Here is a 22,614-nt window from a genome sequence, read left to right on the forward strand (position 1 = left end):
CAAGACGGGAAATGGAGGAAAGATGTTTCTCCAGAGAAAGTATTCCGAGAGTATTATATGCAAGCTCAGCCTGACAGGGAGCTGACCAGATACGGAACGCCCATCCTCGCGGTTACCTAGACTAAGGGGTGCCAGCCATGGACCAGCCTTCAACTGCGTCAAAAAGAAGGGAGTGGGGAGTAGTAGTAGTGGTGGTGGTGATGATAATAATGACGATGATGATGTGGAGGGAGTGGGGGCTGCCAGACGCGAGACAGACGGACGGTCGCCAGAAAGGCCCGGCAGGCGGTGCCAGCAGCTGCCTGTAGCAGGTCCATTAGCAGGACCGTGGTCAGTCGCCCACACTGGATGATGGTGTCACCAAGGTGACAGCACGGCAGCGCGCGGACAATGGCTGCCACTCCAGCCGCTCTTGGCGTCCACTGCCACAGTGGTGCTCTCACACCATTCACACTCACACAGCTCTCTCACACCAGATACGGGCTGAGATGTTGGCCGGAAACCCCCATCCCATTGTCCTCAGCAACAAAAGCCGCACTACTACCTCACTACCATTCCGAACAAAGACCGAAGATGTGAGGAGAATGTACCTGTGGATGTAGGCCCATAAATCCGTGTACACTATCAACCCATCGTGAATTATTAATTAAAGACGAGTCACGAGAGTGTAAATACCGGAACATGTTGGCGCTCACTACCTTACTGGCAAGTCGGTTATTTATTCAAGATATATGACCTGGACATCCACTGGTAAAATGTTGCCCCACAAAATGCATGTATTGAGAAAAACTAATTCATGTCATTTCGTACTTAATTTAAAATGAATGTAACTAATGTCAAAAATTTAATTTTTATTCGAAAAGCAAAAATCTTAATACCTTTATTTGTGAGGACAAAACAATATTCTTCATACAACCAAAATGTGGCCAAAAAAAAAAAAAAGTGGACAGGGTATAATTTAGGCAAGGGGATTGTCCTCCAATCTCCCTTTCTCTCTCTCACACACACTCTCTCCCTCTCTTTCATCAGCTCCATATCTCCCTGACAATGAAAGGCGGCCATTTGTTGACTACATTATTGCTCTATTTGTAACTCTACACTAAAAAGACACAAGCATGCTCTTGACCAGCGCCGAGCATTTACTGCCATCCAAAGACAAACCAACAAACTGTCAATGAGTGGCAGCAGCAGTGAACTCACTTCATCCCCAGCTGCCCTCCCTCCCCGCAGCCCTCCCGCACCCTCACAGCCTGGCCTAAGTATACATTAGCAGGCTTGCACTGTCTCCTGTCTGATGGGGGACCCCCGGAGGCGACGAATGGCAGAGGAAATGTGCTTTGCAGCTTGCTAAGCCTCTCTGAAACCGTAAGCTTTCCATCTTCGCTAATACCCGTTGAAGAGATATGTAGGATGGGATTTTGCTGCGATTTCGTTCCATCTCCTTTAATTCGAATCACCCATGGCTGCTCGGCTGATAGTCTCCTGACTTCTCCTGCAGGATGTCTTCAGCAGTCATGTCAAAGTGTGCAGCACGCAAGAGTACAAGCCCTTTACACTTCCGCACTCTCTCACTCACACATCCATTAGTGTTAACATAATTTTGAATAACCTGTATTACTCCCTTCTTTCGTCCACCCAACGTTCCCCCAAATATAACTATCAATAAATAAAACAAAATGAAAAAACTTAGGACCAGGATATATCCTCCGCCTCTCTGACATGCACGCACCATGTTTAGCAACTGCGATGCAAACACTGCACGAGTGTAATAAGTTCCTAAATACATTCTGTATTAACTGGCATAGCTTTAGCTATACAGAGCATGTTAAAATATCTATCAAATATCATGATCAGCATTGCTCGGAAGATATTTAAGCAATCCCCCAAGCAGATACATCAACAGCTCACCATGAACACTTTATTTACTCGCATTTAATAAAAACTGTTCAAACACCAAACACCCAAATCCTATGCTACCCCTTACTTGGCCTTATCGGTTCGCGGTGCCAAAGGTTGTGACCTCTAACTGATACCCTTATGTATCAGCTAAACATCAAAACTTTGTAAGTGCCGAGGGTTATGTAAATGAGCGTGCACAGCGATGACTAACACGTAGCAGTGATGATATAATGATAAGAACTATATAATATCCTTTATAAAATTAACCGTTTAACTGACTGCTCGGTTCTGACTAGAGGCTAACGACAAACTGTGCACAAGGTTCCCTTGCTTACACGAAAACAGTCGCTATTTCATCGTTGTTCTTTCCTTATAACTCATTACAAGACACTGATGCCATAAAAGAAAACCTCATTTTTACAATTCCGTTTGCATAATTTATGGCATTCAAAGCGGTTCACAAGAAACAATACTGTAAACTGCAAACCCTCCATTCTCTACCGCCTACCCCATGAAAAAGAAAATTTTAAACAGAAATATTGTATGTGTAGAAAGTAGAACATATATGTTATATATAAGCCACAAGGGACATTCAGTCCCGAATGAATTGAATGGCGGTCTACTCGTTTGTTACGAATGAACGCATTCTTGGCTGATTGTCGTCTGCTGTCTTGTCAGTCGTCGACGCATTTAGTCGCTTTTTTTGAGCATCGATATTTGATCAAAGTTTTGACAGAGACTAAAAATCAGAGTCAAAGTTCCGATTCTGTAAAATTCCCAAGCGGTTCAAGTAGACGTGGTGAAGTGTTTCCATGGACACCAAGCATCAAACTAATAGACATGCAAGGTCACGTGCTATCAAAGACCCCAAGCAAGTCATGGTCGAGTGCTGTGAGCGACCCCAAGCGTTGGAGGTGTAGACGACAAAGTGTTCTCAACGACCTCCCACACCCTTTACCCCTCTTTCTAGTGAGCTGGCATTCTCTCCACAATCCTCAAACAGATAGACCAAAAAAAAAAAAAGACAAGGACTTAAACGCTCTCAATGACCCAAAACATCAAAGCAGCTGCCGAGGTCACGTGCACCCAAAGACGACGAGGAGTTCGTAAGCTGGACGACGACTGTCCCCCAGATGAAAGTTTCGGTGAGAGCTAGTCTCACCCTTGAAGGAGGAGGGGGAGGAATGTAGAGGGTTAGAAGGAGGAAGACAAGCAAGCAGCGGTCATTGCAGGACACGTGACGGCGACGCGGCGGGCGTGCACTAACCGGAATGAAGAGCCTGCTGTCAGACTGGTCAGCCCTGATTGACACCCTGACACACCTTCACTGTATCAAAGGGTAGCCGCGTCACAGCCATGCGGACAGCAACCGTCACCTTCAGCCCTGAGCGCCCTCATCGCCAGCCAGTCCTACCCTCTCACCCTTGACCTCACTACCCCACCCCTTATGTGACAAACCTCGTTGTCAGCTCTAACCTTCCAAAACAGTCTTCGTGTGGATTATGGAATGGGAGAAAATTTGGTGTTTTACTAAGACTATATAAAAGATGCCACATGCAGAGAAAGAACAGCGTGCCTGAAACGAGAGCTGAACCCAGGACAGCCAATCCTCACTGTCTTAGTGACAGGCGGGAGGAAAAGGGGAAAGTGAAGCGAGTGGAGGTAAGGGATGGGTTGGCGTTAGGAAATACAAGACTCAGATCACCAGCCATCAAATTTCGTGCCACTTCACGCGCTTGTTGTTTACACGTGTAAAACAGCCTTGATGGTGACAATGTGCCGCGGGGGAGGGGCTGGCATGCAGTTAGCACACAGGTGTAACAGCCCGCATCCTCATCGGCGTCACGCCCTACTAGAGCCCGCGGGTCAGATGCTGACCTGCAGCAAGACAAGACATGCAGCACGACAACCACGCATGTCCTGCAAGTCTCGCAGATCACCCGCGATAAGCAATACATGCATGTGTGTGTGCGTGTGTGGGTGTGCGCCAGTTTGCAAAGAGAAACTGTGAGTTTAGAGGGTGGGTAGAGGCGGGAGAAGAGAGAGCCCTCATGCAAACTTGTTCATCATACTCACCTCACCCACCCTCCCTATTGCCCGACCAGAAATTTCTTGTGTTGATGACTTCTTTATTAGTTAGCTGCTCTACAGCATTGGCAAAAAAAGTTGAACAATCTTTTATTTGTACATTATGAAAGATTATTTGTACATTATGAAGGCAGCCAGTTGCTCTGAACTCCCTGATGACTCTCACGTGACCGCAATTAGACCGCAATGTACGCTCCTTGACTATGGGTCGGCAAGAAAGGTTTTCTTTTTATATTTCTGTCTACGCATTGTATTTGAAATAGCTATACAATGAGTTCTATACAACGACAATTAGTTACATAATTATAGAATACATTCTATAGCTTTACAATTCCTTCTATAATTATAGAAGATTTCTATAAGTAAACCTATTCAAATGTATTATTACAGAATTCAGCGGCTATATCTATTTAAGTGTATTTTACAAATATAACTCATTTAAAAGCAAGAAGGAAGAGAGAATCTGTTAGAACCAAAGTGGTATATTACGCTGAGAAGGCGCTACCCAATTCGCTTTATACCTACAACTGAATTCTATCGTTGTAAAATGAGTTATGTATCTAGCAATAGATTGTTTAAACATATAATCTAAATTATTTACTAGTAAAATGAACAGCCAAGCTATATTATTTAACTGTATACTCTGTAATTGTAATAATACATGATTAAATAGTTAGAAAAAAATTGTACAAATCCACCTCTTGTCCCCAATATTTAAATCACTCACGTGCACGCCGACATTCACAACCACGACAATGCAGAACCAACAACGGGTGTGGGTTGGAGAACAGTGAGAAACTCTCCATATTGGCATGTTTACTCAAGTCTCAATCCGGGTAGGGTCAGGGTAGTGTTCCCTTAGTAGCTGAACAAGGACATCATCCTTGGCTACAGTTGTTGTCAAGTTCGCGCTCACAATTCTTTGCCTTTGTTGCCATGTGATGATGGAGACTCCGATCAACACGTCTCGTGATTACCGATTACAGTGTCAAGATGCTGCGGCCACACGAGCCTGTTGCATGCTGGTAACACTTGGCAACAGCGGAGTTTGGGGCATCAGGAACCTAAGAAAGGATATGCTAACCAGGGAAAAAAGGATAAAAAAAAAAAACTCTAAAAAAAGTTCGATTCGTCTCCATTCACCGTCAGAAAAGCCTCTCCCCTTACCCGGCCAGACGATAATATATATATATATTACTGTTCTCCAATATATTCCAAGCAAGACATGGACGATGGGTACAAATTTTACGCCGACAATGCCACATTTCCATTTTTTCTACATTTGATGTCTTTCCTGCGCAGCTCATCTCCCTCATCCCCATTCCCCGTTCTTCCACGCTGTGAGATTGGCTGAAAAGTGTTTAGTTGACGATGGTGAACAGTATTTTATATGCACTCGTATCGTTTTTCTCTGACCCTTGCTCCATCAATAATAAAATAATCTACTCAGGGTTATATTCGTTCACTGCTCTCTTTGTATATGCGCTTTTGGGTGGGTAAACAATAACTGTCTTCCTGCTTAGACATTCCCTTTGCAGTGAGCGGTCATGAGACGGTTCCACGTACCTGTGGGACTTCGTCGGTACAAAGGGGCCTAGATCAAAGAAAACTTATTGTGCAGGCAGTGGAATGTCCTAGCAAACAAGAAGCACACACAGCATCGAAAACTGTAACCACCCTCACTCTCTTTACATAACAGAAAAAAAAACAATAATAAAAACGTGTAAACCAAGGAGAAAAAAGGAAAATATCCTTTAAAAAAACCTATAACGCTCGTACCGACAACCACCCGCTTTAAACACTACACTATAGCAGCTCCAACAAAGCAGCCGCCAGTTAAGGTCTGAAGTTCATGCAGTTTCGCTCGACTAATTAAAAGAGTATGCGCATGCGCGGCAGGTAAGAAAATGGCGGCCGGCTGATTTGCCGCGATACAGTTTTTACTTAATGGCGTCAAACCATTAAAAAAACAAAGGTCACAGTAGGTACATCAATGTTTATGAATATGCACCTTGTATACCTTGTAGATTTTTCACTTTCTTTCATGCACGTTGTTATAGCAGATAGTCTTGGTAAACAATAATCGTTCTTTAGGTAAGAGGTGCTAGCTAAAGAATAATATTATTATATCACTTTCTCTCTCAAATGAAGAAGTTTTTCTATTCTCTGTGAATGTGCACTATGCAGGTATGTGGTAAGGAAAATGTTACAACGAGGTCTCTGTAACTGTCTGCCTTTGCATCTCTCGCCTCTGCCTTTATTAACTCGGGAAACAATTTCTTTTGCTCATGCCGACAAACAACCGCATCTCCCCACACCCTTTCTACCAAAACTCTAATGCTAAAAAAAACAAACAAATGAAAAAACTATTAAAAAAAAACGGCCAGACCAAGGTACTTTGCTGACATCGGCGCTAACACGGACACCGGAATGTTACCCGAGCTGCGCAGGACTGTTACGAAAGGCACTGCTTGCCGTGTGCCACCAGCGGCGTAGGGCACAGGTCGCGCTGTACAAGCGCCGGCCGCTCCTGCCCGGGTATCGACCCGCTCCCTCCCCTGTCGCCTCCCTCGCTCTACTCCCCATCCCTTCCCCCAGTTCGCAGCGTCCGCCCTCCTCCCTGTCCACACCACGTCACCTGCCCGCGCCAGTGCCAGAGGCTGTCAGGCTTCAGAAGCCGATAACAAGCAGCGTGGTGGCCACCAGAGCTCGCTACCTCGCCACGTCTGCCAGCCGCCCACGAGCAGACTTCACTGCATTTCCTCCCACCCACCCCAACCGTCAAACGAACCCCTCCAAAATGGTGACAACCAACAACGTGCACATGCCGTCCTTTCCACCACAACCAACCGTTATATCCGTCAGCCATCGCAAAATAATAATGAAACATTAATTATATTTACCGAACAAACGAAGAAACAAGCGAGTGTGAGTGAAAGAGCGACTGAGTAAGAGAGAGAGAGAAAAAAAATGGGTCAAAGGTTGGCATGAAAAAAAGGGGGAGAATGTCACCAATCCCTTCAGTACATTACCAGAAATTTTCAATGAAAAGATAAGACAAGCAACGACTGCTGAAATAGGTGTGAAGATGAGGGCTTGTAATACATGCAACGATGCTGAAAGGAGGAGAAAAGCTGAGAGCAGGATATAGCGAGGGTGAAGACCGGACTTCATCACCAAGGCTACACAGATGCCGAAGTAGCAGTTGGGAGACAAGACTTCTGGCTCCGGGTGCTGACGAGGCCAGAAGTTGTCTGACAGGAGGTGGGGTGGGGGTTAGAGGATGACGAGGGGAGGGGAAGGCGAACTGTTCTATTATTCTTGTTCTTGGAGTCTGCACTAACGGTGTTAACGAGTATCCAGACGCACAAGTATGCCGAGACTCAGGGCGGTCTGTCGCCTAAGACTGGAGCAGTGGGCAAGACACACATAAGCCGGTAATTAGTCCATGTCCTCAGTTTTTCAGAACTTAAGTGCATGCGAACAACATCCTGGTTCCCGCCATCTTACCCATATGCGCGCGCACACCTTCCTAGCTGTTGGCGTCAAATTAATCAGGGAGCTAATGCTCATTATACACGGATTTATTACCGCCATCAGGACAGACACACATTTTGTTTTCTACTACTTATAACATAAACGCACCATGACACCTCTCTCTCTCACACACACACACGCACGCACGCACAGAATAACACACAATCTCATTCTTTCTCAAAACACGTACATACACACAGACAACTATACACCCAAGCTCAAGTACAGTTTTACCTCTTAAAGCTTGAATATATGGTTTTCTTGAGACTAAGTATAATTAGCGTGACAGCATAGATATTGCAAGTACGCGTACTAACAGCGTGCGTGCGCGAGCGTGTGTGTACATGAGCGAGCGCGCGTGCGTTTCAAGGTAAGTGTACTCAATGTCCACACCAGCGAGCGCCTTATTTTGCAGACACTGGACTTGGTGGTCCCTCCCCCTCCCCAGGTGGATCTACCCAACCAACGACGTCGCTGCCAGCCGCCAGAGGAAGACACTTCTCGGATAACGATGCATTAGTACAGGCGAGGTTACCTTAGCAACAAGTCGTTAGAGACGAAATCCGATTGGCTGGCCGCACGTTCGCCTCTCTAGCTGCCCTCCTCCAGCAAAGGTGCTCAAGGTAGTCAAGTCACTCCCCACCTGGCTCTTTCCCCAAACCCCCACCCAAGCTCTTCCTTCTTTCCTGACCTCACATCTCTATTTTTTTGCTTACTTGTCCCTCTTCAGATTATGTTTCAGGTTAGAATGGAATTACAGCGAAAGGACGGAAGAAAAAAAATAATAAAGCAAGTTGCAAAATCACATTAGAAAGAGGACAGTCCTCTACGTGGGTGATGTGCGACAACGTGCAGCAGAATTCCGTTTCATTATTTAGCTGACAAGGCGCTGCAGCCAACCAAGATTCAGACATGGCCGTCTTCAAAAATATTTGTGGATCATTCTGCAGCGCGAAATGAAAGCCGACGGTGCTGAATATGGCAGCACAGCAGTCCTTTAAAAGGTTTCTTCCAGCAAGCAAGTAAAATCTAAACTCTAGCCACGTCGTCATGAAAACAGCAACGAATTACAATCGAACACGCACGACCTGAGGGCACCGGGCAGGTCACGTGCTGGTCAAAGGGTAGAGGGAAAAAGTGAGCGAGGGTTTCGTAAAATCTCAAGACGTGGGGAATTGTTCATGCAGGTCATGAGGCCGATTTAGGGCTTCCGACATGAAGCACGCTGCACAATCCCTGCCGGACACCCGATCCATTCCATAGAAAGAACTGTGGTCAAATAACACGCCACCTCTCGGGCGGAAATCTGGCCAACGTTTCTCTTATATAAATGTACTTTGTCTTAGAGGACACGTCCACAAAACTATTTTTGTGTTATAAGAATCTGTCCAGGCCGTAGGCTGCTGTTGCCCCGATCTTCTAATGGCTAAGAGCAGAAAAAAGGGCGTTTTTCTTTGAAATAGTTCAATTGGGGTTTGATTTCCCCAACGAGAAACACGGATGGGTGTGTGTGTGTGTGGGGTTGATCATGTCATGAAGTATTGACATATCATATAAAAATGGCATGCAGGCAACCATAGGGAAACTTCAAAAAGGTCAGTCTGGAGGATCGTAGCCTTGTCTTCGCCGAGCTTTCGGGTGCACGACCGTGGATAAACAGTTCACAAGTCTCGATGTGCGAAAGTACACTGGACTTCTACATTAAGGGTCACCAAGACAGGGGAAGTGAAAGATGGCAGGCACCATACCCCACAAAAATAGGACTATATTCTTATCCCTTATTTTACCTAACAAAGTGCGAGTATGTGATACCGGGTGTACACGCTAAGTGTCTTAGCAACTAACAAAGTTCAAGATGTGAACTGCGATGCACCTGGAACTAGTATGCCTCACTACTTTATAAGTCACCGCAGGTTTGCAATGCTGATTACAAAGGCTAACACATCGAACATCAAAACTCTGCGATTAAAAATAAACAGACCAAAGAAAATCGATGGAAAATCAGAGATCGAACGGTACTTGAAGCAGAATTCCGCCTGCCGGTAACATCAAAGACGTATGCAAGATGAAGGAAGACTAGCCTTTCTTAAGTCTTTCTATCAAATATTTTTAGTCTTTTATAAAGGATTGAAGTTGTATTCCTTTCTTTTTTTCAGATGCAAAAATGATCACTACAGAAAGTCATCATTTTCTGAAGTTTAATTTACTTTCCGTTCTGCGCTATGAAGTCACCTCCTCGCTTCACGAAGATGCGATGTTAATTAAAAAGAGCCGTCGAAAATAAAATTATACCATGTGAACTCCACTATTATGCTGCATTGTGTTCCTGACCCTGTTCTTGACCAATAAATTAGAGGCTGGAGGTAGCTTTTAAACTAAAGCAACATATCAACGCTTGCTTCTGGACAAAAGTGTGGTGGGGAGTGTGGAGGAAAGAGTCCAGGAGGGTAATCAGACAGACCAACAAACTGAACTGAGAGCATTGCTTTCCTGCTCTTCCGTATCCACTTATCTATACTTACCTTCACCTCGAGTCAAGCCGCTGATGTGATAATAAATCATATTCATTTGTACAAACACAATGGTACACAATACCGTACAAATATAACCCAACTGCTATATGCATACACTTACAAACATGCAAGTTCACAGACACACACATACGCATGCCCCTCACCCACCCACACAGACAACATCACAACAGGAATGTTGTAGTCTGTGATGGAAGCTTCGGTGACCTGAGCGCACACATCGCTGCTCGCACGGACGCAGGAAATAACAGTCTGCAGGCGGAGGGAGAGGAGCACAGCTGGGTTTCTGACTAAAGGAATTGTTGAAAAACAAAAAGGTCTAAGAGATTCTTTCTTGCGGTTCCTCACTGAAATGGCATAATTCACCCTGGCGCCGGCTAAGGTAGTCTCGACTGGGCGTGAGTGGTCGTGCTGCTATTTACTACAGCAGCTATAAGAGAGCTACAGGAGAGCTACACCACAGGACACAAAAAGATGACCACCAGCGAAACGGACAGACACGTCAATAATTTACAGCCTTCCATCCATCCGTCCGGTTAACAAGCCAACGGTGTGTTGGTCAGTCCGTGCACATGTGTATTTGTTGTCTTTCTCTAGCACACACACACACACAAACACAGAGAAAGGTTGAGAGAAAGTGGACTTGTACACATCTTCAAACCATCTCTCTCTTTATGAGAAGCAGACTGCAAAATTAAGAAATTAATAAAGACGAAACTTTTTCGAGCATTTAGGTAACTTTTGCGGAAAGGTTCTCAGTGAAAAAGATGTTGGGGAGAACATATGAATTATGAAAATTAAGAATTTATGAAATTCTCATGATTGTTGCTGCGATTTCCCCTCCCCACCCCCACATGAGCATGACTTTAGATTGGTACACTAAAAGTGGCAAATAAGCACTTAGAAAAACAAACTTGGAGGTAAAGAGGTTAATTGGTGTTTTACAACGAACCGGTATACAAGGCTATATCACGGCAAAGCAGCCAGCCCTGTAAACAGACGCAACATGCAGAGAAAAAAAAAAAATAGCGAGACGAGATCTGAACCCAGAACAGCCAATCCTCACTGCAGTGGTGACAGGCGCGAACAGTTGAGCCACTGGACCACCCGAAACTGGGAGGCAACCTCCATCAGCTAATGAGTGCGACAAGGTGACGACTGACAGTTGCTGGCGAAGTGGTCCTCCTACGTGTCGTTGGCGCTCGCTGGAGGACAAACATGTTGGCAAGGTGACGACTTCCTTCCTGTGAACCGCTAATGTGACGAGTGGTACGTGAACCTGCGGCGGTACGAGAACCTGTGCAACAATGAGCGGCAGACAAGCGCAGGTTGCCGCCCAGATGGCAGCACGATTTAGCCTTCCTCCATCAGATGCGGAGGTAGAGAAAAAAAGTGGTCCAAGGGAGCATTGGTTTAAAAGGAGAAGAGACAGCAAAGATGCAGAACTAAGCTCCACTGGATGGTTGATAGTCTATTGGTTACAGCACTGAGGTCCGCATCCGGATACGCGTCTGAGATTCACGATGGCCCCTAGTGGCAGACAGTACTACCGGACCTTGCTTTCCAATGCACGGACCCAAGAAAGCGTCTACAGGAACTCGAAGCCTCTGCCGTCAGTTGACTGCAAGATTCGTTTTTCTCCTTGTAAAACAGCCCTCGTCGCATCGTGTGATGCTAAGGGAATCAGGCACACCGAACGCCAAGAGGATTAGAGCAAGGCACAGCAAAAGGCGCAAGAGGCTTCGGTTTCCCTCGCCTCACCGCCATCACCATCTCCATCCCCAAGCCGCGGCGTGGCAGAAAGACCCACCAGGGACGACAAGCAGTGCTAGCAACTGGACAACAGGAGAAGACAACCCTCACCTCACTGCGACCTCATCGCGCAGACAGGCCTTCAGCTGTGCTTCTCCCGGAGGATTTCCTCGGCCATCCATCGCCACAGTGTTGTCGGCCGCTCCCGACAGCCCAAACTTAACGCCGGTCTCCTGGGGGGACCGATGGACGGCTCGCCGCCATCTACCATCTCCGACAAGGCCGCTCAGGTCTTGCGCGAGTAAAAGCCACAATCCCAGCAGGCGAGGTACAGGCCCGAGCCTGATACTCTCTGGCTGGAGGTGAAGAAGGCTCTTGCGGTTTTTTCCACCATGGACTGGAAGTTTGTTTCATGAGGTAACACGTTGAAGCATAAGTTTTACAATCCAGAAAAAATCTGAGGATCATTTCTTATTATTATTATTACTTCTATCATAACTAAGAAATAAACAACCAATCGCCTGACAATAAGCGCGAAAAGAACCTTAAAGATAAAACGTACTCATCACATTTTAACTCGCTACTAAGCAGAACAAAACAGAGAAAGTGAAAAAAAAAACCCCAAAAAACAAAAACAAACAAACAAAAACCAACAACAAACAAAAAATTAAGGGCTGTGCTAAGGGACAATAACAACGAAAAAGACAACGGATCAGTCGACGACTGTTCTCTCACCTTTCATCTTCACCTTTCCCAACTCTCAGTCTCTCTTTCTCTCAGTTTGTGACATCGATAAATGACATTATGAGCTCGGTGACGGTCATCTCTGAGTAACTACGACCCAACCGTTGTCATCTATCACCTCATCAACATCAAAGGCGCCGCTAAGACACGATCACATAGAAGTTGCCGAGTTTGACCAACGACCTCTGCCTTACGTTTGTCATCAATAGTTAATGCTAGTGTCTAAAAAGCTGGTCACACCTAATAATCCTAACAACAGCCATAAATAAAAACTCTCCACAAAGCTTTATGAGACAACAACTAAGTCACTCACTTGCTTAGTTGCTTCCCCTTCTACACGTGTGCCAGTCTCCGAGCCACGCTCGAAAGCCAATCAGTTTCCCCCTGTCGTCTGCTGTCCTCTCCCCAACCCTGTTTCCAGCCGTTAAGACAGTTCACAGACAACTAGCTCTGAGCTTCGGGTTTCCACTGACAATGAGGCTGAACGTGGTAACATCAGCAGTTGTCTTGAAGCCAAAATACCGGCAGTCTTGTGCATCTCTCAACAGCATGTGCCAGCATGCACTCGGCGATTCTCTCTCTAGAGGAGAAAATGCGAGACAGGAAGGAGGGGACAGCGAAGGCTAGAGAAGATCAAGAAGAGCGTGCATTCAGTCTGTTTGTGCGTTCGGTTTCTGTGTTTGTGTGCGCGAAACAAACCGTGCATGAATGTGATCATATCCGCCATTCATTTTTGTTCGGTTCCACAGATCCTTTCACTTCCATATCCAAGGCTAAGTCACGATGCTGTCCCTCAGGTCCGATTTTTTTTTTAATTTCACCCCATTTCGTCTCTCTCTCCACCATCAGCGCCTCAAAGCCCTAAAAATCGCCCTATCACCCACTAACCAAAATATTCTGTAGAGTTAAAGAGTTCTGATAATAAAACGAATTGAACAAAGCAGTTTACCTCAACAGCTAAAAGAAACAAACAAACCACGCATTAAAAATACCACTACTCTGTGACAGACACAACAGTGTGTCAATACTTCAGCCTCTTCACCCACTCTCCAGAAGGCTCTCAGGAATCTAACTGTCATCTGTAACAGTCTTCTGTCCGAAGAGAGAAAAAGACGGTTTCCTTCCCGCAGAGGAACTAATAATGTCAAGAAGTGACGAGGGTACAAGACAGATGAAGCTTCATTCACACGGCGCGACACAGCTGCATGTCTACATTGACCCCGGCAAAGAAGACCGAAAATGCTTCGCCCATCTGTTCTGATGGCAATGTCGAGGCAGGTTTCCCGTCTATAGAAACATGCTCTGCCCTGCAGCACTGAAGTCCTGAGTACGTGGGGGCAAAATTTCCTGTCGAAGACACTCTCACAAAAGATGGCCTGGTACGCTAATGCTATGCATGGCACAACGCCAATATTGTCCAATAAAAAGTTGCACATAGCACGATGCACTTCACTTTGTAAAGCAGACTCTGAGAAACTTGCTGAGTATCGACAAAGACTCCCTTGATGAGCCAGTCCATGAAGTTAATAACTGCTTCTGTGGTGACCGACTATTCTGAAGCAAGGAAATAACAAATGGAGCAAGGAGCTGATGTAAGAACAAGGCCAATATCGGCGGAACATAATGGGGACATAACCTTTAATGTTGACGTCTGTGTTGACACAGCACGTCGGCCATCGACCTCCGGGACGAAAGGTAGTCATCTTGAATATCGACAGGGGACCGAGAGTCCCGTGGCATGAAGCTTCAGCTCAACTCCTTCGACGTACGCTGACCTCATCTTTTAACATCCTGGGCCGGCGACATCCGGTTTTTCTGAGAGGCACCAGTGCTGAGGGTCATTTTGGTCGGGGGAACCTAACGGCTCTCGCAAGTGAATCACATGATTTTACAAAAAGCGAGGTAAATTTCTGGAAAAACATTTCGTTCCCCCCCCCCAAAAAAAAAAAAAAATCACCCAGCAAACCAACCAACTAACCAAACAAACAACGTTAATGTAGATTCATTAAGAAACCTTGTTCACCACATTTTCTCTGAAAAACTCATGTACATTTGCAGACAGACGATTTAGCAATATCGGTTTTGTCAACACATTATTGTTCGACTTGCTTTCATTTCTGATAAAATCTAGCTACGTTCTCTATGAGCATCCATTACAGTATTTATATATTATTATCCGTTGCCGTTTACAAGAAGGCAATTGTATCACAACTTGGGACTTGTAAACGCTCTTCTTAACAGGACCAATACAGACAAATGTTTGACCAAATTTGGCCAAGTTTTTCCCACAAGACAGCTATATAAATACTTCGCCACACTTGGCCAAATGCTAGTTTAAGTATTGCTCCTTCAGCACTTTCCAAAAAGTGTGTAGTAATACACTGTGTGAGATGACACGAGACAGGACCAAAAAATCCTTCTAAACGGATTATACAAGACGACAACGGCAATGACAACGATGCAAGACAAGGAACCAGGAGAAAGCATCAAAAGCAAAAACAAATAAAAAACAATAATAAAAACGTACAAGTTTTATTCTGTGTTAAGTAAAAGAGGTGGGAGTCTAATCTTTTTTCAAAATGATCTTAACATGAGCAAATCATATTAGTCCGTTGATAAGAAAACGTGACGTCACTGTCCGCCGTCGGTGATAACGTCACAGAGCTGCGAGCGAGGACAAGGTTGACGTCATCATGAAAAGAATAGTGAAGACGGAAGTCACTGCGAGCATCGCTTGCTACTGCTTCGTCTGGTGCCTTCAAGATCGTGCCTCAGCTCTACTGAAGGCTGCGAGACCATATTAACTCAATATCCTTTCCCAGTTACCCACTCTCCTCCACCCGCTGCTCCAATCTGCCTGCTCGAAGAAATTTAAAACGACTTCAAAAAGACAAAGTACATTTGAGATCAAGTTACAGTCGTCCAGAACTGGTGGGCCCAGTAAAGGACCAGAGGGTTTTAGCCATGAGGTGTGAGGCACGATTAAAAAACAAAAAAAAAGCAGCTAGAGGAATATTCTAACCAGCTCTTGCCGAAAAAAATTCTTAATGAGATGGAGCTAGGAGACGCATTCTTAACAGACCAGGCAATTAGTACAAGGGCCTGGAACAGCCTGCAGGGACAAGAAGGCACAGTCTCTACCTCCCCTCGCGCCTCCTCCCTTCTCCACCCCTTCCCTTGCCCAAGCCTTGGAGGAAGGAAAAATGGCCACAAGAACTTGTCACCGCTAAGGTTTGTCAAGGAACGCCCTCCTAGAAATTCCAGACATCTCCAAGACACTTGCCCTTCCCCTCAGAACCAATCAATGAACATAATGAGCATCAGGTGGTAGGCAGGGATCACATCTAGCTGGTATGAACAACACAGTGTGTAGGTAGCTGAACACCTCGTGCTGTTGATGGGGTGGCAATGACATGAAGCTGTCACGTGATGCGAGCGTAGCACGTGTAAGCTGTAGTAAGAAATGACTGCACTGTGTACAGGGTGTAACGATATATGGAAAGTATTTAATGTGCGAAACACAAAGCTAAGCACAGGAACAGTGTAACCCTGTTACAGGAACTTGTTACACTCTGTAAGCCTCAAAATATCAACATCGTCAATAAAAGAGAAGAGTGTCCAAAAGGTCAGTGCAGCATCCAACGTGACGAAATGTAAATCCTTGAATACATATAACGCACATCATCAGGAATAACAACAATAATACTAATAACAACACAACAACATCCACTACTATTACTGACCGGCTTGGCTGGCAAGCGTGCTGGAGTTCCACTTGCTGTCAGGGTACACCTTCAGGATCAACTGATTTCCATCAACTCTGCGACACACACAGCAAGAAAAAAACATGTAAAGAACTAAAGTATATAGATTGTGCTGAATCAAATTCTTATTTAGAAATGATAGGAAAAAAATGGAAACAAATCAATCGTAATCAAACACCAAAATGAGACTATCTTTACCAAACACTTCACCACGGGTATCCTTATTGACTGTTGCCAGCAAGAGACGTACTACACACGTCCTCATAACAGTCGTCGATGTTCTACTCTAAGAAAAAATAGAAATAATATTTTAATGTTTAAAAGGAGTCACGGAAATGAGAGATGGAGAGAGAAAGAGAGGAAGAGGAGTGGGAGAGAGATGCCACCAACAAATGGACCTCATTATTTCCCCTTGGACTGAATTTTCAGCTACTTGGTATCAATGACTGTACTTTGCTGACTTCCTCTTCTGTTTTTTTTTTTTTCTCTTCTCCCCTCCTCCCCTTCAACACACACACATGAACGGCTACGCACACGCACGCCGACACGCAGGACTGCGCGAGCGCTTGAGTGGCAAACGTCGGTGGTGCCGCCATTACGCGCACTAACAACCGAGGCCCTGGAAGGTCCTCCTCGGCCCTCCACACGCCGCCACATCCCCGGATTCCGCTGCAGCCAGGACGGAAGTAATTTGCGGCGCTTCCCCGAGCCGACCGAGGTCTCCAAGCTACCTATGTCATGGTAATCACTTTCGCCAGATAACATGAGAAGAAAGAGTGAGAGAGAGAGAGGGAAAAAAAAACTTTTAAATGGCCTTGTAGGGTGAACGGCCCTGGCAAGAACGTGTTCGTAGCCATCTTGCTGATCAAAGAACAGCCTCAGGTGACGACGGATGAGATGGAAGGGAGAGATAATCCACAAATTCCTGCGCATATTGAATCGCAACCTCCCCCTCCCTCTTCTTTATCCCCTGACTTCCACCTATTTAAACTCCACCTTTTCTTCTCGGAGAGAGGGGGAGAAAAAAAAAATGTCATTTGTCCATCTTTCAACTTCTTGCTGTTCGAGCTTCTCGTCGTCGATTTGCTGGCTTCCATCAGACTTCAGTTCCTGACAAGAACAGCAACTCTCGTCAAGAAGCTTTGGAGATTTTTGGCCCTGATACGCGCGAGCGGCATTTGAGGAGGAAATACTCTGGCTCCCAAACACGCCAGGGATTTACAAGCAAAGAGGCAGAAATGTAAAGGGGTAAAAAGAGCCAGCAAGCAGTGTATTTTTCATCTTCTGAGCCTGGAAATCTGTCTCACTTTGATGTTTAGACAAGATAAGATGCTTGAAGCTTTACAAGACAGCGGCTCGCGAGAGACTCTGGGAAGACTATGAAAGAATATCCTCCGAAGACAGTCTATTCTTATTCAACCCTAAAATCCCTTCTTGCATTCATTTTTGTCTTTTTTCCCTCCCAACTTTTATTTTTGTGGTTATGTTTAATCGAAATGTGGAAAGGCTTAATCTGTTATTACCTGTTAAAAATGTCCGGAGTTTGCCCACGAACCACACAGTCCAGTCGAGCCCACCTACCCACACCCACAACCCAGTACTTTTGTTGTTGTTTACCATAATATAATACCTTTCCGTAATGACTATGCTGTTTCTTTTATTTTTAAATGTTAAGCTTCAAGATACAAACGATAATAGAAACACAAAAATGTAGGATTACATAACGAAAAGATCTTTTAAACCAGGTACTTACTATCGACGATGTAATTATCTCTGGAAAATTTTGGGTTTGGAAAGATATGGAATATCGCATCAGACATTAAGATGCTGGAGTGTTGTCCTGACAGAAGGATGTGACCTGGATGCGGGTTGAACGTAGGTAGAAGTCATGAACAGAATGGGACATCGGAAATACTTTTCCAAGACTGCTGAAAGATGCGAATCTGAACATCAGAACTTAAAAAAAAATGAATAAAATGTAGATAACTCTCCCCTGACACAAGAGAGTAAGGGAGAGAGGGATCCTACGCAGCTTTTTGAATTTGGAAGGGTGACAATTGGAGTGTTTTCGTTGAGGTCTGTTTCCACTTTTTCTTCCGACTGTACTTTAAAAGCTTTGTCGGGTTTGTTGTAAACAATAAACATCTTTTGAAATGTCAACATAAAAAAGGAAAGAAACGTAGGCGGTGGGCGTACAGGCAGGGAAGGAAGACGGGGTGAAAGGTCAAAAATGGCACGCACATCTTTGCGTAATTCACAAAGCTGGGGGAGTCTACAAACTTTTCACTTCTCGAGAGTTTAGGAAAGTAACAATGTATTTTACCCTCCAAAAATGTCTTAAAACCCTCCGGGATTCTTCTCCGCCGTAGAGTTTGCTGCTCTAACGAACAGATGAGTTTGAGAAGTGAAGTCTTTGTCAAAGCCTGCTTAGAAATCATCTGTGAGCGCGTTGGCCGGATGAAGCGAAGCAAGCGGTGCCGAAGGATCTCTGGGAATCGTGTTTCTTCTTAATGATCACGCCGCTGCCAGCAAGGTAAGGCTCGTCCAGATGATTGGCTTAGATGGACTGGAGAGGGTTCTAGGATAACCTATCAGAGAAATGCTCTTGCGCTGCGCAATCACGGCAGGCCAGTCATCCAGACGGACAACGCACCCTGCTAGGTCCACAAGGAGGTGGTAATGAGGATGATCTACCCACCCTGGGCACTTCCAGGCGTGAAAGTCCGGGTTACAAGCCCTTACTTCTCCTCGCTTTATCTTTGGGTCCTCCAGATAAAAAGAGAACCAACTCCAGCTCTCATTATCTCAGCTCAGTCAAGGCTATGTGAAGCAGGACCACGAGGTCTTCGAAGACATTCCTCAAGTCCGCTCATGCTTGGCTGACATGAAGTGCACAACGCTTTCCTCACTACTTTTAGGACGACAGTTAATGCAGAGCTATTGATGATCGATGTTGAACTTCGATAGGAAGTTGCCATAGTTCCCACTGTTTGCTTTCTCTAAGGAAAGCGTCTGAAAATTACGATCTACTGAATATCTCTTTATAAGAATGTGAAATAATACAACCAACAGTATGGAGGCTCTCTTTTCTGTGCTCTACTTTTTGTTGATCTTGTTGATGTTTTGTGCGCTTGTGCGTGAGAAAGTGACAGGCGAAGACAGAGGACGGACGAGGTATTCTTTGACTCGCCGTAGCCTCAAAACCCGCAACAGAAAAACGTGCATGTTCCACTAGCCTGCATCGAAGCTCACGCAAAGCCACGTTTGGTGATGTCTCCAGAGATTTACATACTGTCAACCAGACCTGGGAAAAAGTTTCTTTGTGCTCTTTGTCTTAAAAGAGACAGCGCACTACTTCTCAAGATCCAAGACATGAAAAGTAGTACCTGAGTTTTGCACGAGGTTGGCTGATGTTTCTCTCCTCGAGATGTAGTCACGAACACAACCTTGATGCCGTGGACGCGCGCGCACAAACACACACACACACTCTCTGTGCAGTCCATATAATGGCGAAGACTAGCAGTTTAATCGATTAATTTCCGCAAAACTACGGTAAACCGAAACCTGGCAATCAGGATGCAGCATGTTCAGGGTTAGATCAAACAGCAGAGGCTAGAGTTGCACACTACTCACCGTCTTTCAAAGAAACCATTTTCCAGCCCGACAAATGCTGCCAACATGCTCGTTTTAGTTTTAGGAAATATGAGTTCAAACACTGGCACCACGCGACGGTAAAGGGGAGGAAAGTCGATGGAAGAACATTTTGAAAAAAGAAGGGAAGAGGAAAATGGAGTACGATGAGGACAAGACGACGACGACGACGAAGCAGAAAATGAAGAAAAAAAGTGATCGATACATTTATGTGCTTCCATCCTGCAAGGATACGAGATGAGCTTGCAGAACTCCAAGAACTGCATCAACAAAATGGACATTCGCTAAACGTCAAAGTCCTCATAACGCGAACTTTCAGCTCATTCGTTGGTTTCAATGACCATTTTCTGAAAAAAAAACCCATCTCCAGGTCCTATGATGATTAAGTTCTTTCACTTTTGTTTTTGTTCCCCTTTTCTCGATTGCAGTAACGGCTTCGTTAAATGAGCCAGCACGCGCTAAGTGTAAGCGTTGGGGGTGACGTCATGGTTGGCGAGGCATCTAGACATCCTAAACAACACACCGGAGAGTGATGAGTGACCACTTTTCATCTTTCTTTCTAAACGGGTCTCTGGTACAGGACAGCTAGAGAGGAAGTTACTAATCTGATCGCCATAGGGTCAGAAGAACTAATCACTAGTCTAAATATTAGTACCAAAGGGTCGTGGTTTGGATTATGTTTCTTCCTCCAATTTGGAAACTAAAGCTGTTCCGTCATGCATATGACCACATTTTCATGTACAGAAGATGTGAGAGCCTCTTCGATCCCTTTTCGCACCACCTCATCAACAGTCCAGGATAGTCTACCTGCGGAAATGTGCCCTTCTTACCCTACCCATTCCCCTTTCCCCGGCTACTCTCACCCCTTCCTATCACATATCAAAGCTCTGTCACTTGAGAGGCACTGGAGCGTACTGGTCTGCCCTCCCTCCCCGCTAAACTTAAAAACAAACACAAAAAAAAATTCTTAAAAAACGAGGCAATGAACTCATAAACAAAGTCCCCTTCCTCCATCGCAAACACGATGAGACCTGTATTTCAAGGAGCAATGATACCTTTCCATCCTAAAATCATAATACTCTGGAAAATTTGCCGATTTAATGGCGGTAACGAGACACCGAGAGGACCCGGCTGCTGATAATGCACAACTCATGTTTCTGGCATGGATGCAGCTGGGAGGGCTTAGAAAATACGACTTGCTAGTCCTCTCTCCCTTTTTCCTGTTGGAGGATGGACTCACCCTCTGACAGTCGTAACACTCACGACCACCAGAGCTCCTCCTAGCCCACGGACACCAGGCTGTCACACCCAGTGTCACGGACAGGTGGCAGAAGCTCTTCGTGGGCATGACCAAAGAGTCGATACGGTAAAGCATGAAAAGCTTGGTATACTCACTGGTCCACCTGCACGACGCCGGGCGGCACCTTGAGGATGTCCGTCAGGTTGGCCACGAGTCCGGGCGCAGACTTTTCGTCGACTCTGTAACAGCAAAAAATAAAAGCAAAACATCATCCTGACCATAAAGTAGGTTGTGGTCTGAAACAACAGCAACAACAATGATGCATGCCGACATCCAAATCCCGCTCTTTCCGAAATCGTATTTTTTTGTGTTCATTTCTACGAGAAATCTGTTCCCGCCTTCATCTAACAAATGCACGATAACGATACAGACGAAGGCACAGAGAATGGTAAACAATAAACAACCACTATATCTTCACACAAACAGTGTCATCGGTAGCTGTTGCCCTTCTTGTTATCTGCAATCACACTATTTTTAGTACGAGGACAGTTTAGGTAATTGGATCCATGTAAAAGATCTGGTTGAGGTTCAAAGTTCAAGATGCCATTGGGTTATGTGAGAACTGTTGTAATAAATTCAGTAATAAATACAGCACGAGGATTTTGTTTCACAACTTAAGCAAACATGGCAGTGTGTGTGTGTAAGACCTTGATTGCATCAGATGACCAAATTAAAGCTAAAAGGGAAAAAAAGTTATATGCACACTGACAGCAATTACAATAGAACAACATCTTTTTGTTAACATGTATCGTAAAGTTGTAGAACATACATAAAAATAAGGCTTTCTTTAAGTTATTGCGATTGCGAAACCCAGAGGTCAGAAACTGCAGAAACTGGGCATTAAAATTGTAAACACTGTGGCAGGAAAGTGATCACATGAGAGCTGAGCAAGTAAAGTATGGCAGAACCTTAGAATGCTGGCAGCCTGGATCACAATATCCAGAGACAAAAAGACAACAGAAACTCAGCTTGTGCTCCCTACCACCTGCTTAAAAGATCAATGAACTTTGCCTTCACGTGGCAGAAGAAAGGACCAGCATTGCGGGTTCCCACGGGGGTGAAGGCTGCGGCAATCCACCCATTGAAAAGCTGTTATCGGTAAGATTGTCTGAACACGATCTGGGGAACGGAGTTGGCTTTTCAAAGCCCCCATAACTACTGGACAAACGACAGCGCCTGCAGCTTCTTCCGGAGTTTGGTCCGTGTGTACAGAATTTATGATTTAAACAATCTTTATGCCGAGCGCCAAACGAGTTCGCGAGAAGGTAAAAGGATTTCCTGTACAGAGTTCAAGATGACAAGCGCACTCTCCGAGGGCAGGTTATAGAAGGAAAACAAGCTTCCTGTA

General features: G+C 45.1%; 1 protein-coding gene across 1 annotated transcript in view; it reads right to left on the reverse strand.

The window, feature by feature from the left end:
* The window catches only part of LOC112565006 (receptor-type tyrosine-protein phosphatase N2-like), a gene marked incomplete in the record, with an annotated part of 155,606 nt that overhangs the window by 63,252 nt on the left and 69,740 nt on the right, over positions 1–22,614 (reverse strand). Inside the window, 2 exon segments of the mRNA XM_025240212.1 lie at positions 16,295–16,371; positions 21,362–21,445. Of these exon segments, the coding sequence (XP_025095997.1) occupies positions 16,295–16,371; positions 21,362–21,445 (161 nt within the window).

The sequence above is a fragment of the Pomacea canaliculata genome, linkage group LG5 (assembly GCF_003073045.1).
Source record: "Pomacea canaliculata isolate SZHN2017 linkage group LG5, ASM307304v1, whole genome shotgun sequence".
NCBI lineage: Eukaryota > Metazoa > Mollusca > Gastropoda > Architaenioglossa > Ampullariidae > Pomacea > Pomacea canaliculata.